General features: G+C 44.9%; 2 protein-coding genes across 9 annotated transcripts in view; one reads left to right on the plus strand and one right to left on the minus strand.

Moving 5' to 3' along the window:
- Window positions 1–8730, plus strand: part of PLEKHH1 (pleckstrin homology, MyTH4 and FERM domain containing H1) — a 58412-nt gene extending 49682 nt beyond the window's left edge. For all 5 annotated transcript variants that reach the window (XM_060418192.1, XM_042252657.2, XM_060418194.1 and 2 more), the window contains 7 exons: window positions 710–810; window positions 1776–1917; window positions 3010–3152; window positions 3264–3393; window positions 4997–5083; window positions 5332–5478; window positions 6364–8730. In XM_060418192.1, coding sequence (XP_060274175.1) covers window positions 710–810; window positions 1776–1917; window positions 3010–3152; window positions 3264–3393; window positions 4997–5083; window positions 5332–5478; window positions 6364–6525 — 912 coding nt within the window. In that variant the 3' untranslated portion in view covers window positions 6526–8730. The remainder of the gene's footprint in view (window positions 1–709; window positions 811–1775; window positions 1918–3009; window positions 3153–3263; window positions 3394–4996; window positions 5084–5331; window positions 5479–6363) is intronic.
- On the minus strand, window positions 22–15237 carry PIGH (phosphatidylinositol glycan anchor biosynthesis class H). 4 transcript variants are annotated; one of them, XM_042252660.2, is made up of 4 exons: window positions 15003–15237; window positions 11693–11902; window positions 11160–11240; window positions 22–4050 (listed from the first exon to the last, which is right to left on the minus strand). In XM_042252660.2, exons 1-4 carry the CDS (start codon window positions 15210–15212, stop codon window positions 4048–4050), a joined length of 504 nt encoding a protein of 167 aa, XP_042108594.1. In that variant the 5' UTR covers window positions 15213–15237; the 3' UTR covers window positions 22–4047. The 4 variants fall into 4 exon arrangements, with proteins under 4 accessions (XP_042108594.1, XP_042108593.1, XP_012037273.3 ...); XM_042252659.2 differs by having other exon boundaries at window positions 11160–11243; XM_012181883.5 differs by lacking the exon at window positions 22–4050 and adding an exon at window positions 8740–9384.
- Between the last annotated feature and the right edge of the window lie 1930 nt (window positions 15238–17167).

Below are 17167 nucleotides of genomic sequence, written 5' to 3' on the forward strand. Positions count from 1 at the left end.
ACACGCATAGACAGATGACTGAATGCTGGACCAGCAGATGTTGTATTGCACACTGGCCGCTCACCTCAGCTGCCAGGGCCCCTACTGTGCTTACAGGTTCCATCATAAAGAGGTAGATCCTTATGGTACTTCTGTATGGACTTTGAGTGGGATTCGAGCCCTCTGTTGCGTTAGGGTCTGGGGTTAGAGCTGCAGGGCATGCTGGCTGTTGGTGGGAATGTGCTGGAGCAGTCAATAAGGACGAGGCTTTGGCTTCAGTGTCTGCTTTCTTTATGGTGACAGGACAAAGGCTTCTATAGTCTTTTACCATTGCCTGGAAGAACTATGCCATGTACCTTCTGTGTAAATGCCTGGCATCTGTAAGGCTTTGTTACATAGTAGGCCTCTGGTTACACTTGTTGAAGAGGAGAATGGCGGCTGGTGGTAAGGGGCCATGTTTTTTCACTGGGGCCTGCCCAGCCTCGGGAGGTGGCCTAGATGTTAAGCCAGTGCGGGGCAGTGTTCCGTGGTTTGCTGCCCACACTGCACGCAGAGCTCCGCCTCTGTCTGTCAGGAAGTCGCTGGCACCGTGGGTCCCAGGAGCATGAAGCCCGCTCAGGTCAGCCTTCGGATGGAGAACGATCATTCTGCTCTGCCTGGGTCCAGGAGTGACTGGACCTTCTTGCCCTCATCGGGGGCTTTTCTGACTTTGCTCTTTTGCATCCTGTAGATCTGTGATGCCATCTCCAAGTGGGAACAAGCCCTGAAGGAGCTGCACACCGGAAAGTCTGAGGGTGGCACACGTGTTGTGAAGCTGATGTACAAGAACAGGTCCTGAGGGCTGCCAAGGGGGGCACCGAGTGTGAGGGCTGCTGCTGAGGTGCAGCTCCTCACTTTTTCACTGGAGGCCTGTCCTTCACAGACAGGCCCACAGATATAACACTGCCTATTGGTCATTAGCTGGGGGCCCAGGCTGGCTCTGCTGTTCTCTGTGAGACCCTGGACAGCTCAGGCTTTTGGTCCCTGTACTGTATCTGCACACATGCATGTAAACACACACACATACACCCCCCTGACCACCAGCCAACTTCCTCAGGTGGCTACATGTGCTACATTAAGAGAGGAAGATTTTGAGCACTGGATATTTAAGGCTAAAGAATAAATTGCTCCTGTACCAATTCCAGGAAATACAGGAGCCATCCTGACTTTATATCTCTCTGAGTAAGAAAATTTCATCTCAGTATGTCTCCAGGCAAATAATCTCCACTAGTCTCTTGGAATCTTAACTCATCCAGTTCTCTAATCAACTATGAAAAAGGGGCTTCCCAGGTGGTGCTGTGGTAAAGAACCTGCCTGCCAATGCAAGACAACATGGGTTCAGTCCCTGGGTTGGGAAGATCCCCTGGAGGAGGGCAAGGCAACCCAATCCAGTATTCTTGCTTGAAGAATCCCATGGACAGAGGAGCCTGGCAGGCTACAGTCCATAGGGTTGCAGAGTCAGACACAACTGAAGTGACTTAGCATGCATGCACCAGGTACCAGCTTCCCCTCACCTAATCCAGTAAGTGTAAAGGTGAATTCAGAATTAACCACATGCTACTGTTGCTATGAGATCTGGAAGGACAGGGATCTTCTCTGTATCATGCTTGGTTAAATTTTCTGGAGGCAGTGGAAAACAGACTCACAAATGGTATAAAAAACTTTTTTTCTTTGGAAATCAAGATATACAGATCCAGAGACAGCCTCATCGTTCGGGATTCCAGTTGAGTCCTGGCTTCTCTTTCTCTCTCCTGTAGGCTGTATTTTCGGAGTCAAGTCAAAGGTGAGACAGAGCGAGAGCGTCTGCTGCTTGCCTCCCAAACTAACGGAGAGATAGTGGCAGGGAGGTTTCCTGTCAACAAGGAGCTGGCTCTGGAGATGGCTGCCCTGATGGCTCAGGTAAGGTTCTGTTCAGGAATCCGGAGGGTCAGGGGACCGTCTTGGACTCGCAGGCAGAATGCACCACACAGGGGGAACCAGAAGATTCTGCAGGTTCTGAGGCGCCAGAGAGGGTGGCCTTGCTGACTCCTTACCTAGTAGGGCACCTCACTGCAGACACATACTGAGAGCACGGAGCCCAGGGGCCTAGGTTTGAATCCAGCCCCCTAACTGCTATGAGATCGTGGCCAACTTACTTTTCTTATCTATGCTTTCGTTCTCTTTTGTATTCTGAAAGCAAAAATCCCTTACTGCCGCCCCTACAGTGTTGTACTATGGTTCTTAGATAAGGTATGTTGTAAAATGTGTACTCGCCAGCTGTCAGATGCGCAGTGAGAACTGGGGAAAGGAGCGTGCATTCGGGCTTCGACTCGTCTTCCTGTTACCTTTAGGAGGCTGTGTTGCCAAAGGCATCTGGGATGCCTTCATGTTCCCCCTAAGAGTCTGGATTTATGTGCTGGAGAAGGGGAAATAATAACAGTTGATCTTTAATAAACATGTACTGAATATGCTAGAGAGGGCCCTGTGCTGAGCGTTTTATAAGCATTACCCTATTTAGTTCTCATCCTTACTTTGTAGGAGAGTAAACTGAACAGAGTTTAACTTGATTGTGGTTTCAAAGCTGGTAAATGGCAGAGCTGGAATTGGAGTCAAGCATCTGACTCCCGTGGCCACATTCGGAACACTGCTATACTGTAGGATCTGCAGCATCTTCCGCCCTGTACCCCATAGTTTGGGATTAGAAGCCAGAATTTCTGTAGTGTTGTCTGCCACTGATTAGCTATGTCTTTGGAAAAGACACTTAACTTCAGCTCCAAAATGAACGTTGAACTTGACAATCTAATATTCTTGGATCCTAAGATTTTTTCTCTGGTGTCTGTGAAACTTGAGATAAAGGGTCTGTTCACAAGAAATGTTTTTTTTTCCATCCAGTCCCTCCTCACCAATAAAGGAATGAAATGATGGTTTATTGTACCTCTCTCAGCAGGCCCCCACCCACACCCTCTCCACATCCAATTTCCTGACTTGTCCCTCCACGTGCTTCTATTGCAGGTAGAGTACGGGGACTTGGAGAGGCCCATCCTTCCCGGACCTGGGGGTACACCCTCTGCCAAAGCTCAGCATCACCTCCAGCAGGTCCTGGACAGGTTCTACCCAAGGCGCTATAGACACGGGGCGCCCCCTGAACAGCTGAGGTAGGCTGCAGGGTCTTGCAAGGAATCACTGTGGGGAGGGCTGCAGAGCTGGGGAAACCTCAGAGCTGCGACAGAAACATGGCACCCTGTCTCTCCGTCCGTCCAAACCAGGCACCTGGCAGATCAGCTGACCACGAAGTGGGCGGCACTGCAAGGCTGCTCCTCTCCTGAGTGCATCCGCATCTACCTGACAGTGGCCCGGAAATGGCCCCTCTTTGGTGCTAAGCTCTTTGCTGCTCAGGTGAGTGTGAGCCTTTCCAGTGGAAGGAGTGGTTACCATATCATCTGGAAGCCCACCATCCCATCTGGAAGCCCACCATCCCATCTGGAAGCCCACTATCCCATCAGAAACTCCCTTAAGTTTCTCAGGGATTCCATCAGGTTTGAGCCAGTTCAGTCTGTAGTGCCCGCCTGCACACTAGCAACCACTAGGGGTCGCAATCTCCCCACCCATTTCTTGCCTGCAGCAAGCTTTCCCTGGTCCAGAGCAGTTGTGACTCATTGCTTTTGGACCAGGATTATTTCTGGGTGACCCTCAACTTTCCTTTATTGACTTCTTTCCCAATCCTACCCCCTGAAAAAAAAAAAAAAGATAGGGTCAACTAATTCACAGCAGGGTTCAGACTTGATGTGACGTCCCTCTCAAGAGTGCTTTCATTTGAAAAGAAGTTTGAAAGGACATATTAGTATCATAACCTAAACAAACACATCTCCACTGACCTGGAGTGGCCACGGGGGATGTGACTACTCAGGCAGCAGTTCATTTCTCCTGCATGAAGGTCAGGTGGCCAACAGTAATTTCAGCTGGAACTCTTCTTCACTGGGTATCTGGTATGTGTGAACTTTGTACATAATCACACAGTGTCCTGTCCTCGATGCTGGATCGTGATCCTGTTCACTGAGGGTACAGATCAGACAATAGACTCATTCATTCAACAAAGAACTGTTGAGCTCCTATTATATCTCATGCATCGCGCTGGTTGTTTGCGGTGGCAAGATGTAAGCAAATCCGACACAGTCCTTGCCTTCATGGAGCTTCTTATCTAGTAGGGAAGGTCCACATTAATCAAATAATAATTCTCTCTCTAAATACATATATAATTTTTTCACAAGTTGTCACAGTGCCATGAAGGAAAAGTACAGGGGTGTTATAAAGGCATATAACATGGGGACCCTCTTGGCCTGGAAGGTTGGGGAAAGCTCCTGATGAAAGAGATATGTCCATCTCTGATCCCAGACTTCTGGGTAGAAGAGATAGATCTAGATCTAGATTGCCCTAATGCAGCCCTGGCAGGGAAAATTAGTCATTCTAAGACTTGTCCACCAAATAGTCACTTTTCTCCCTGGTAGGACCTAAAGCCTTTAAGGTTACATTATTGTTTTCCTGACTTAAAAAAAAAAAAAAATCCCTAGAAAATTGGTTGAAGCAGGATGCACTGGTGCTGGGAGAAACTGGGTGGAATGCTTTCAGTTTCTGAGAGCCAGGAGAAGACAGCCTGTTCATGCCTGTGACGGAACAGCCAGGGCTGGCCTCTGCTCTGCTGCAGGAACAGAGTGTGCTCTGCTCTGTTTCGTAGCAGGGTGGGTACCGCAAGAAAGTGACACCCTTCCCCACTCAGCGTAGTTCGTAAGCGGCCAGAGCTCCAAGCCAGACACCTCCTGCCACGAGCAGACTGTTTATCCAGTATGCTGTACAAATACCATCTTCTGTGTTTCCCAAAAGGAGAAAAAAGTTGGAAATCACTGCCTAGCAGCTCCCTGGACGTGCCTTCTACTTCAGAAAGCTCTAGTGGTTCAGAATTCTAGCTGTGACTCGGTCTGATGGGATTTTCCTGTTCCCCCAGCCTGCGCAGCTGTCTTCCAAGGAGAGCGCTCTGGTGTGGATTGCTGTGAATGAGGATGGAGTCAGCATCTTGGACCACAACACTATGGTATGGGAGGGTACGGGCTGGCTCTCTGGTGGCTCCTCTCTGCACTCAGAGTCCTGAGCTGAGTGACTGTGGTTGCTCTGCCCCCACTACCCCAAGCACTGCTGTCTAGTCCAGACACAGCTTAGACATTTGAATGGAGCTCTCCAAAGTGTGGCCGCTTCAGACTTCTCTTTCCTGGTCTGACGAGATTCCCAGCTCAGGAGGCAAGGGGAAAGCTACCCAGGAACTAACTGCATCACTTCTCACAGCAACTGCACGTCACCTATCCCTACTCTTCGGTGATGACCTTCGGTGGCTGCCGAGATGACTTCATGCTTGTGATCAGATCCCTTGCAGACCAGAGCTCTGGGAAAGGCCACGTTGAGAAGTTGACCTTCCGCATGGCTGCTCCCAAGGTGGGCCTGAAAGCTGCTACATTTGACTCTGATCGAGTATGATGAGGTGGGCTTGGAGCATAGAAAGGAAACTGGGGTTATGATAATACCCCAGAAGGGCCCTGCCCCGAACAAAAACCTTTGGCCTTGTCTCTCCTCAGTACTCCTGAGGGTGCTGGGCTGGTAGAGGAGCTGGTGGGGGCACTCCTCACGTTACTTCTGTTGTCAGCCACAGCACTGCGCAGCTTGAGCTGGGGGGCCTCTCGCTGCTCGTCCTTGCAGCAGGCCCAGGCCCAGGCCGGCTTCCTCCTCCAGGTGCTCCCCCCTTGCCTTGGGTTCTGCTGTCCCAGCACTTGTCACAAGTGGGCCAGTCCGCACAGGCTCCCCCTTCCCTGGGGTTCCGAAGAAGGCCCAAAGACCTGTTTTGCTTTAAGGGCCTTGTTCCTACTCGGTACAGGAAATGTTGATTGGCAAAAGTAACAATTCCAGAGACTCTGAAACTGAAGTTCTGATTTATAGTTTCTGGCTTCTTTCTGAGCAGCTGGAAACCCTGTTGTTTTAATCCTAAAGCTGGAGTTTGACAAACCTCCTCCTCCTTTTAATACTGTCCCTGCCGAAGGAGAGGACACACAGGTCCCTTCAGGGAGGCCGCCTGCCCCGGCTTGGAGACAGCCAGAGCAGAATGTTGGTCCTCCTGTTTTCAGGAGGTACCATGGACTCCAGACACCCATTTCACTGGTTGTCTGAACCTCACCAGTAATGATCCCCTGCTTGGACACTTCCACCCCGGGTGGTTATTTAAGAGACAAACCAAAGCCCAAGAAGCTTATGCAACAGCTAGTGAGAGAGAACCAGAATTCAAGCCATAGCTAGTTCCATTCCTTCATTTCTCTGCTGTCTCCTTAGATTGCAGAGGTGACCTTCATCTTGGCCAGCTACATGAACCACTGCTCCACAGCTGTGAACCCACCCTCCACCCCCGCTGCTGCCTGCCAGCCATGGGAACTGGATGGACGACAGTTCTTTGCTTCTGTTCCCTGTGGTGCCAAGGGGCCAACGTTGCTGTGAATATTTCTCTTGCCCTTTTCCTCACCACCAGCTGGTGCCTCTGGGATTAGACACGTGTCCTCGGATGTGATACTACTGTGATGGGTCTGATAGCCCCCGCAACCCACCCCAGTTGTTCTGTGAAATGTGTGCTTCGGTGTCCACTTTACTCTCCAGGTGCCTTATCATGTTCCAGGGCTAGCCTTTAAAAATCCAGACCCCGTATAAAAACCACTTTCCTCGCCCCCCACAAAAACACTGAGCTGTGGATGCTGTTCGGTTCTAGACACAGGGCTGCCCACTGCCCCTGGTCACTGAGGGCATCAGTGCTGTACGTCAGTTTTCCTGCACTGCTGCTCTCAGGGAGACTAGTGTTTTTTATATTCTCTATGGTCCTCATGCAGGGATTTATACTTGAAGTTTTCCTGACATCCCTGAACGGGAGAGGACTAGAATTTCCAATTCACTTGAACTTCAACAAAAGCCTGAAGCTCACTCAGGCTGGACTTCCTTTCCCACATGGGAGAGGTGCTGGCGGGGCTGGAGACAAAGGAGTGGACCCACCTTTCCCCTTCCCCTGCTGCACACGAGGCATCGGTGGCGCCCTTCTGGGGCAGCGGCCCCTGGCCCTGCAGGACAAGGTGCTGTCCCCCAAGAGTGAAGTTGGTCTCCTCACACCGGACCGTCAGCGCACCCGAGTACAAGCAAGGGCAGGGGTGGGTCCACCCTGGCCTCTCCTTGTCTCATTTTACTGACTGGACAGGGCTCACTGAAGGCTGTGCTTACTACTGTAGAAGGTGGGCATCACTTATTCCCCTGCTCACTGAAAGACCAAGCAAATGCATCCTGCTCTTTGCTACTCTGTCAGGCCACCAAAAATGGCTCAGAAACAGAAGATCCCTCCTCCAGGGTTATGAGCCTGGATTTGCTTAAGACTTCCAGTGAACTTGCACTGGGAATTAGTTTGAGGGCAGAGCACACACATGTGTTATCTGATGCCTGATTGAAAGTTTGTTTCACCTTTTGCCTTCCTGATGATGCCAACATCTCCCCACCCCCAAGTGAGACCTGCTGTTGAGTGCAGATATGATCTTGTCTCTGCCCTCCTGACAGGAAAAAAAAAAAAAAAAAGACGAAAGAGTTCATTTATACTCTGATTTTCCAACACGGGAGAAACTGAGTTTTATTTCATAGCTCTAAGGCCACCTTATCTTTTTCAATAAAGTGCTGAACAAACTATATGAGTTTAGCAATAGCATCTATGAACCAAGCCTTTAACCCCAACAAAGTGTGTGGTGGGGGCACACTGCAAAAACTGCAAGGCTAGAACTCGTTTATCTGAACACCTCAGCGGCTGTAAGCTTCCCCTCCCTCACCCTCTAAACTGAGAAGCATGACGAAACGGGCAGCGCATCAGACTGTCTGCCTCTGTTAAATGAACTGGACTTTGCCAGGCTGGCAATTTTATAGCTGCCTCCCAATTTGGTTTTTCCCTTCCCCCCAGGATTTGGGATTTACCTGAGACATTTCTACCTCGAACAAGTCACATGTCACATGTCCCACAGGCTCCTAAATAACCCTTCCAGGGCTGCTGTAAAAGGCAGAAGTTACAGCTCTGGTTTTGTAATATCTTGAGTATCTCTAAGGCAAATAAAGATATTATCATCTACGGGACCCTGTACAGAACTACCCTGTATGGAACACAGGAGCTAGGTGGACAGAGACTAGACTTTTGTAGGACATTGCTTCCTACTAACCAGTCCCTGAAGGACTTGCTTTTTTTCTTTCTTAACTTTTATACAGGGACTCTGCACAGTTGGAACAATTATTTTTTTCAAAAGAGCTGATGTCAGGAGTTAAAATAAAAAATCCCAAAGAAAAAGTAAGCAGGAACGGAGCTGTGTTCCTACTGAGTTTAGAGGGTCAAGCTGCTTTCCCTGCCCTGGCTTCTTCCCAGCCCTTCAGGAATCCTCCCTAGTTTGTTGATTTTATACAAAAGAAACACCCTTATAAACAAAGGCTTCTATAGTATGTATGTTTATCCTTCTTCAACATGTCTGGGAACCAAAGTCAAATTTCTGTCTGGCTTTTTGTTTCATCCCTCTTGGCAAAAGAAGTTTCTGGAGTCATAGACAGTGCTGAGGAACAAGAGTATTAATGTACTTGACACCCTTGACTGAAATGCCACGATCATGTTTGTCAATAAAAAGCAGCTGTCTGAACCAAGCAGTGGTGTATGTTTTGGAAGAATATCTGTTTATTAAGAGAATCATCATAAAGTAACCCTGTACAGAACACAGGAACTAGGTGGACAGAGACTAGTCTTTTCTAGGACATTGCTTCCTACTAACCAGTCCCCAAAGGGCTTGCTTTTTTTCTTTCTTAACTTTTATACAGGGACACTGCACAGCTGTAAAAGTTATCTTTATCAAAAGAGCTGATGTCCGTTTCCCATTTTCTATAAATTCCAACAAAAAGTAAGCCCGAGTGTGCTCACAAAGTGCGCTTAGTCAACATTACTCCTAACATAGAGTTTCAAGGTCTCCCCTCAATTGGTAAAATAAATAAAACAGTACAAGAGGAACACTAAAATATACATTAATACTTTGCTCAATATCACACAATAAGTTAGGTTTCCAGTCACCTTCTCTAGGGCTCTGAGATCCACCACATCCATACTGGTTTCTCAGACTATGTCCACTTGAAGGTTTAAAATACAGAAAATAAGCCAGCCACTGTGGCTTAGGAGTCTCTGGTAGACAATACTGGCTTTCTGAACGCTGGGACTCATGGGCTCGCTGATGTGGCTTTCTGGTGTGCCAGGATCTCCTGGCAGCTCCTGTACACTTCGATCAAGCAGTCCAGCCGGGGCTTGGCACTCTGAATTCCAGAGGGGAGAGATGCAGAGTCAAGGTGAATGTAAGAGACGGATCAGCGGTGCTGTGTCCATGTGCAACCTTGCTCTCTCACCCACAACCCGGGGGGGCTGAACGGCACAGGTGTGGGCTTGGAGAGGTGCAAGTTCAGGCCTCACCGGACTTTGCTGGGAGTGATCCCTAACGAGGCCTACAGCCCAGCCTGTGAACTGTGGGAAGCAGGAGCTCAAAAGACAGTTTTTAATCTGTCTAAATTTCATGATATCCGCCTAAGAGCAAGAAAGGGGAGTAACAAGGACAGACCCTCTTGGGAAGTGTCACAAGCTGTGAAGCAGCTCTCAGAGACAAGAAGGGCACTTTGATATGTAAATACTGCAAATTATTTTATATAATGAAATATAATACAATCAAATTAAAAGAAAAGCCACAGAATGAGAAAATGTATGTGGAAAGCATATTTAATTAAAGTTGGCCACCTAAAATAAATTCTTACAATTCATAATCAATATGTAGTATCTGCTCGACTAATAGAGGAGATGGATAGTTTAAAACAAGAGAAAATACTGATAGGTAATACTTACAAGGAAATATAAAAGTCTGTTATTTAAAGAGATACAAATTTAGTAACTAAATTCCTTTAACTATATACTAAACTAAAAAATAGCTTAAACTACTGTTAGGCAAGACTACATAAAAACAAGCACAAATTCCCAAAAGTATGGTAAAGTTGTCTAATCTCTAGAGCCAAATCTCAAACACTATTATATTAAAATCTATGAAAGTATTCATAAGCTTTAATACAATTTTTAGATAAATTCAAAAGAATTTTAGCTTAGCTGCCTTAAATCCTTTGTGAAAAAGGCAGTGAGGCAGAATTAACTGCATACATAATTTACATACCTATAAAATAATTGACTAATTATGTTTGTATAAGTTTTTTATAAGAGCAAAACAAAAAATAATCTGGATGTGGTTTTAAAAGCTAGCAGATGATGTGGCTAAATAAAGTGATATGATATAATTATTTAAAATAAAAAGTATAATGGCTTTTGTAGATACATGAAAAAATATATATTAAAAAAGCAATTATGGCTGATTCACATTGTTCTATGGCAGAAACCAATTACAACATTGTAAAACAATTATCCTTCAATTAAAAAAAAAAGAGTTAACTGAAAAAAAAAAAAGGAAGACGCCAAAATAGCGTATAGCAGTCTGTATAGATCAGTAACATTTATGTAAAATCATATATCGGGCTTCCCCGGTGACTCAGTGGTAAAGAATCCTGCCAATGCAGGAGACCCAGGTTCCATCCCTGGGTCGGGAAGATCCCCTGGAGAAGGAAATAGGCAACCCACTCCAGTATCTTTGCCTGGGTAATCCCATGGACAGAGGAGCCTAGGGGGCTACAGTCCATGAGGTCTCAAAGAGTTGGACACGACTTAGTGACTAAACAACAACAAAAATCACACAGTGGCAGACTGCCAGAGTCAAGCAGGTGAATGGTGATGCATATGCAGAAGCTGCTGTGTATGTATTACTAGCTCTAAAATTTGTATAGGTTCCTAGTATTTCTGAAAGTTTTATCTGCCTCAGAAAAGAATTTCTGAAATAACATTCTAATTCTTAGTAAACATAGCCCTCAGGAATCCTCAAATATTCTTGACAACAGAAGATTACATTCCTACTGAACCTAAGCAGCAGTGGATCTGGGGAAAGAAGGAGTAAGGTAAAGGACTTCTCTGGAGAAAAAACTTAAGAAAAGTCTTCTGTGCTCACCTGGAAGATGGGTACTACTTGGGATATCCCATGTGGTTCCACTGGATCCTTCAGTAAAATGCAGAGGTAGTAAATCACCTTCTGCTGTAAGAAAAATAAACCAAATAGGAGAGATCTAGGTGAAACTCAGTTTTCTTTCTCAAAACTTTTCATAAATAACACTTGATAGCTTCTGAACTGAGAGAGGGGTATATTCTCATTCTTTAGAGGAAAAAAGACAAAACAACAAGAACCAGAGATGATTCTGAAGCTGGGCTAGAAAATAAAGTTGAAATGCTAAGTCCCTACCCATGAAAACCTACTGCATCTCTTTAAGAATAAAGGGCATATGTTTTCAATACAAGTTTACTTTTACGGTTTAAAGACATGCCAGCCAAAAAGAAAACACTCTAAGTACTAGTACACGGAGCCCTTAAGTTTCATTCCGTGACATCAGTTACTTGTGGTATTAAGACTCAGTTTAGATCCAGACACACCCCATGGGCTGCCTCCTCTAGGGAGGCCTGTTAACATTTACTGATTTAAATACTTACCATGTAAATAGCCTCATTAATGATGACATCCTTCACCTTGCCCATCTCAATGAAGGTGGTGCTTTCTTTGCCTGAGGCATAGGATGAGGTCATCTGGATGCCCAGGGAATCAATGATTAACAGAGTCTCATGATCAATCTTTACAAAATGGAGGTAACCAAGCAGGCCTAAGAGAGTGATGAAGATGGCAGCAGAGAGGATCATGCTGTTCTGAAGAGAGAGCCAGACACAGGCGGTTAAGATTATCAAGTGTTTCTCTGCTGGTTAACAAGTCAACTCCAGATATTGTGAAAAAAACCTTTGTTCTCCTTGAGGTGAATGGATAGGAAGAACGTGCGTGAAGGAAGAGGAGGCTACTTTTATCTGGGCTCTGTGGAGTTAGGAAAGCACATGATAAGATACATCCAGACAACAAATGGACCCGTCTGGGGAGGAGAGCCTCCCTCAGCAGGATACCCATCACACTGCTCTCCCAGATTTTTCTTCCAAAATTGCAACTTAAGGACTCAGATTTTTTTCTTCTCACCTTTCATCAGTAAAGTATGTAGCAAAATCTCAGACTAAACAGTAATAAATAATAAAATGCTTAGCACAGTGCAGCAGATAATACTCAACAGCTTCCTAATACTCTTGCCAATGACTGGTTCAGAAATGGACCAATGACACAACTCTAGCCAATGACATATGAGGGGAAGTCTGCTGGAGAGCTTTCTAGAAAACTAAGTCCATCTCAAGAAAGAGATCTAAGGAAGAGAAGGCCCCTTCATCCTGAAGTTTTGATGCCCAGAACAAGGCCTCTGCCAAAACTGTGCGGAAGCTGGGCTGAGGGCAGGTAAAGGGTAGGTTGGCAAGATGAAAAAACTAATATCAACCGAGCCTCTTATGCCCTGTAGAGTCCTTCTTCATCTTGACTTCTGGTTTTGTTAAATAATAAAGATCTTCCTATTCAGGGCCCTTTTGGTTGTTTTGGGTTATGACTGACTGATATGTTAAGGCTGACTGACTAGCTGAAATGACTAAGAACAGTGTTAAGGGTCCCCGAAATGGTATTTATTTCTTTGATTCTAAGAAACTTTTAACATTTCTGAAGTTGAAGTGTGTTTTTCTATCGAGGTATGTTTGTTTTCCTTTTTTTCCCCCAAAAAAGCTATTTAGAAGGATGGCACAGGAAAAAAAAATCATTGATGACCTAGAATCACAAGAGATTCACTAATTTATGGCTGTCATTCCTTGAGGGCAGGAGGTGTTCTACTAATCTTTGTTACTGACAAGATACCCTCTCTGACCTAACTCTAGTCAGACTCTTGTTGAACAATGCAGGCCTTGCTGGCCAAGTTGTAGCAACTTGCTAAGTGAGTTTAGAGAAGACGCTCACCTTGGTTATCTGATCACCCTGGCCTGCCTTCAGCAAGAATCCTGTTGAATCAATTTAGCCAGAATCCCTCATTTACTCCTCTTGTTTCCTTTTAGTAATTTTGCATCCATTGACCACTGACCCTGCTCTTTGGCTATAGATTTCTACTGGTCCCTGATGTATTCAGAATTGAACCCAACCTTCAATACTGAGGTCTCTTTTCTCCCATTGCAACAGTTTCTGAATGAAATCTGTTTTTACTGCTTTAACTACTGACCAGCTCTGGTTTTCCTTCAAAGTACCTTTCTACTTCTTTCTAAATAACACATAGTTAAGAGTTAGATAAGAAGTCTAGAAACTATTTGGGCGTGTGATCTGCTTTTGTCTGGTCCACATTAAGCTAAAACTGGTTTTGTTTTTTTTTTTACATTTTTTGAAGGGTTGATAAAGAAAATGAAACAGAAGAATATGAGACAGAAACCTGCAAAGCCTAAAATATTTACTGTTTGGCCTTTTTAAGAAAGAGTTTGCTGACCTCTGTACTAGATAATTATTTGTTAATTAACAAATGGAGGATGGAGAAATCTATGTGCTGGGTCTTTGATGGGCCCAGAAATACCTACTTTGAGTGAATTAAATGTCTAGTACCTAGTACAGTGTCTTGTACATAATGTGAACTGAATAAGCATTATGGAAGAATGGAAAGAGATAAACTTATGTTCTGGCCCTTACAGATTTATTAGAAGCAAGATTAAAATATATAAAATGTTTCTGGAGAATACTATGATATAGAAGTGACTAAGACAGGATTAACAGACAAAGAGAAAAAGCAAGAAAGAGAGAGATTAAAGCACACAGGAATATCCTATGAAGATTTCTAAGGAAGCAAGATTTAACTTGTGCTGAGGAGGTGGTGATTATTGACAGATATACTTAGCTGAGAAAAGGAAGGGGGAAGAACATTCCAGGTTGGAATAAGTAAGGTAAAAACCTAGAATTCTAATAGAACTGTGAATTTAAAAACTGGGAGGAAAGAAGGAATGAAGAACAAGTATATACTTAGGGGATTTTAATATTTTTAAATTTTTTATTTTATTTTGGAGTATAGTTGATTTATAATGTGTTAGTTTCAGGTGTAGAGCAGAGTGATTCAGTTATACATATTCATATATCTTCACATTTTGAAATTCTTTTCCTATTGAGGTTATCACAAAATATTAAGTAGAGTTCCCTGTGCTATACAGTAGGTCCTTGTTAGTTGCCTATTTTAAATATAGTAGTGTGTATATATCAATCCCAAACTTCCAATTTATCCCTCCTCCCTTCTTTCCCCTATGGTAACCATAAGTTTGTTTTCTAAGTTTGTGAGTCCGTTTCTATTTTGTAGGTAAGTTCATTGGCTTACTTAGGGGGTCTGACCCATATCAGCTTTCCTATAAAAGTAATCACTGCCCAAAACTTTATTATCCCTGCATTTTTTATACTTTTCTTTCTGAAATTCTAACAACCCAATATTGGTTTGGATTGAAGTAAAGCCACCTGTTTTAATGAATTCCTCCAACAGATTTCTTCTTATACAAGCTGACAGTCATTACTCTGATTAATAGTTTTGAATAGGAGGAAAAATAGAAATTCTGGTACACAGAGCCCTTAAGAAGTGCTGCAGTGGAGTTTAAAGGAAGATAAGCTTAGCCCTGGACATTGATGAGGGTTAAGCAGGATATACCAGGATGAGAGCAGCGACCCGGGAGCGGGAATAAAGTACAAGAGCGCAAAGTTCACTCAACGTTAAGGAAGGGAGAGAGCTGTCCAGCAGGGGAATGGCGTCCCCAGAACCAGAGAGTTTCTGCCCTCCAGGCCGCACGACTGTAGGAGGGTCCGGCGAGAGCTCTGGGCTCGAGCCTAAGACCCCAAAATCGTTCCAAACCCAAGCCCCGACTCCGAGGCCGGCCTTACCTCACAGAGTGTGAAGAGTCCGTAGGCGGCCAGCCACACGGTGCAGGTGACAGCGGTGAGCGAGCGCAAAGAGATCCGAGGGCAGCTGAGGCAGAACTCTAGGCAGTAGGGGGAGTAGTATCGGCGGTGCAAGGCCAGGCGGCCGCCGCAGATATCTGAGAAGCTTCGCTCGTCCTCCATGGCCTGCTCGCCCGCCCCAGGCCCGGCCATGCCGCGCCGCTCTAGCGCGCCCTCCAGCGTCCTCTCGCTGGCTCTGGACTCACGTCCCCGCCGCGGAGTTGGCCACGCCCCTCCTCTAGGGGTGCGCAGCCGCAGTTCGGCGCGGACGGCGGCGAAGGCTCTTGAGGGGTTCTTTTCACATCTTGCGCGGCCGGAATTCTAAGCGTATATAACTACCGAGATTCGTAGGGGGTGCCAATGCCTGAGCAGACAGATGAAAACCGCTATTGACGTGTTTTCCGCTCGACAAACTGATTTTTATTTCCAAGCTAGAGTACGCCCCCGGGAGGCAGTCAGCAGGTATTCGTTCATAACACTCATTTATTCATTCATTCCGGTGCCAGGCCGTTTTAAGTGCTGAAGGTACAGAGGTGAACAGGATCGACAAGGTCCTTGGCTTCAAGCAGCTTCCATCCTATTGAGAAACAATATAGAAATAATTGCAGAGAGTGTTGTTGCAGTAATATGACCTGCAGGGGTGGCTTGGGGAGTCAGGAAGGTCTCAGAGAAAACACACCAGAGCTGCAAGGATATGGAGCCAGACTGGTCTCTGGGAACTCTGGAGAAAGAATTTGCCAGGAAGGAGGACCAGAAAAGACAAAGCCCCCGAGGATGAAACAGGATTGGCTGTTGGAGGAATCAGGTCAGAGAGGCGAATGCGAGGGAAATGCAGTTGGAAGTTAGGGAAGTAGGTAGGGGTCAGATCCAGAAGAGTCTTGTAGGGCCTGGTAAGGAGTCTGGATTTCATTGCCTAGTTTTCTCTCCCAGACCACTAAGTGGAGCACTGAGTAGGCAGACAAGTCCTGGCTGGAAGGGTTAGCAAGAGTGGAGGATGCAGAAGGTATGGATAAATAAAATTATTAAACTCATGAGTAATAGAGACTTGTGGGATTCCCTTTTCTTTTTTATTTGGAATGTGGCCCAAGAGTGCCTGTGTGGCCCGTTAAGAGAATTATGGTGCTTCAGCCCTGAGGCAGCATCGTGTATTAAAGAATTTGTGTATAAAAATGAGTGGTACAAAGGTCTCATCAGCTTGTGCCCTGATGAAAGTCAGGTTCAGTTTCTCCATCTTCATCCAGGATTTTGTTTTCCTTATTCTTCGAGCGTTATTTTGTTTTTCCAATTTTATTTCTGTATACTGAATCTTACCAAGCAGTACACCCCTTTCGTTTTTGTAAATATCATGTGATGTCTTTTATAATGGTAAAAGTGATGTTTGCTTTTTATGGAAAATTTGAACAATATAGAAAAGAAGAGGGACTTCCCTGGTAGTCTAGTGGCTGACTCTGTGCTCCCAAAGCAGAGGGCCTGGCTTCGATCCCTGGTCAGGGAACTAGATCCCACATGCCACAGCTAAAGATCCTGCATGCCGCAACAAAGATTGAAGATTATGCACGTGTACAACTAAGACCCAGCTTAGTCAAATAAATTTTTTAAAAAATCGTTACCATACATGGTTATGAAAAATAAGAAAAATTTAAAACATCCATATTTCTACTACTCAGAGATAAACACTGTCAATGTTTTGGGGAACCCACTAGTCCTGGAGTTCTTAACTTGCACACCATAGATAAAATCAGAGTTTTATCTTTAGTTTCATTAACTTCTAATTGAAATTTAACATTTCTTTTGATTATTAAGTAGGCAACAAACCAATTAGTATTAGCAATACTTGTGATTTTTATCACTGATAGGAACCACAGATATTTTCATCTCATAATAATCTCAAAATGTCATTTCCACTCATTACTTGAAAATTTCTGCAGTAATTATTAGACCAACTACTAGATCTCCTTATTTAATGTGTCAATAGAGACACATATTACCATAAGACATTTTAAAAAATATTCTGATAACTATTTTCATTCACTTTTGTTTGAAATCCTATGTATTCATTTACAAACATTATTGTGATAAGGGGTCCGTTAAGTTTATTAGATTTCCAA

The sequence above is a fragment of the Ovis aries genome, chromosome 7, assembly GCF_016772045.2.
Source record: "Ovis aries strain OAR_USU_Benz2616 breed Rambouillet chromosome 7, ARS-UI_Ramb_v3.0, whole genome shotgun sequence".
Lineage (NCBI taxonomy): Eukaryota > Metazoa > Chordata > Mammalia > Artiodactyla > Bovidae > Ovis > Ovis aries.

Bases quoted from the DNA above. Each gene is read 5' to 3' on its own strand.
- PIGH (XM_004010735.6), bottom strand. From the start codon at position 15,212: ATGGCCGGGCCTGGGGCGGGCGAGCAGGCCATGGAGGACGAGCGAAGC. The intron at 11,903-15,002 runs GTAAGGCCGGCC...CTCTCTCTTCAG, and splicing joins GACTCTTCACACTCTGTGAG to AACAGCATGATCCTCTCTGC. The intron at 9,385-11,159 runs GTGAGCACAGAA...TCTGGAATTCAG, and splicing joins AAGTAGTACCCATCTTCCAG to AGTGCCAAGCCCCGGCTGGA.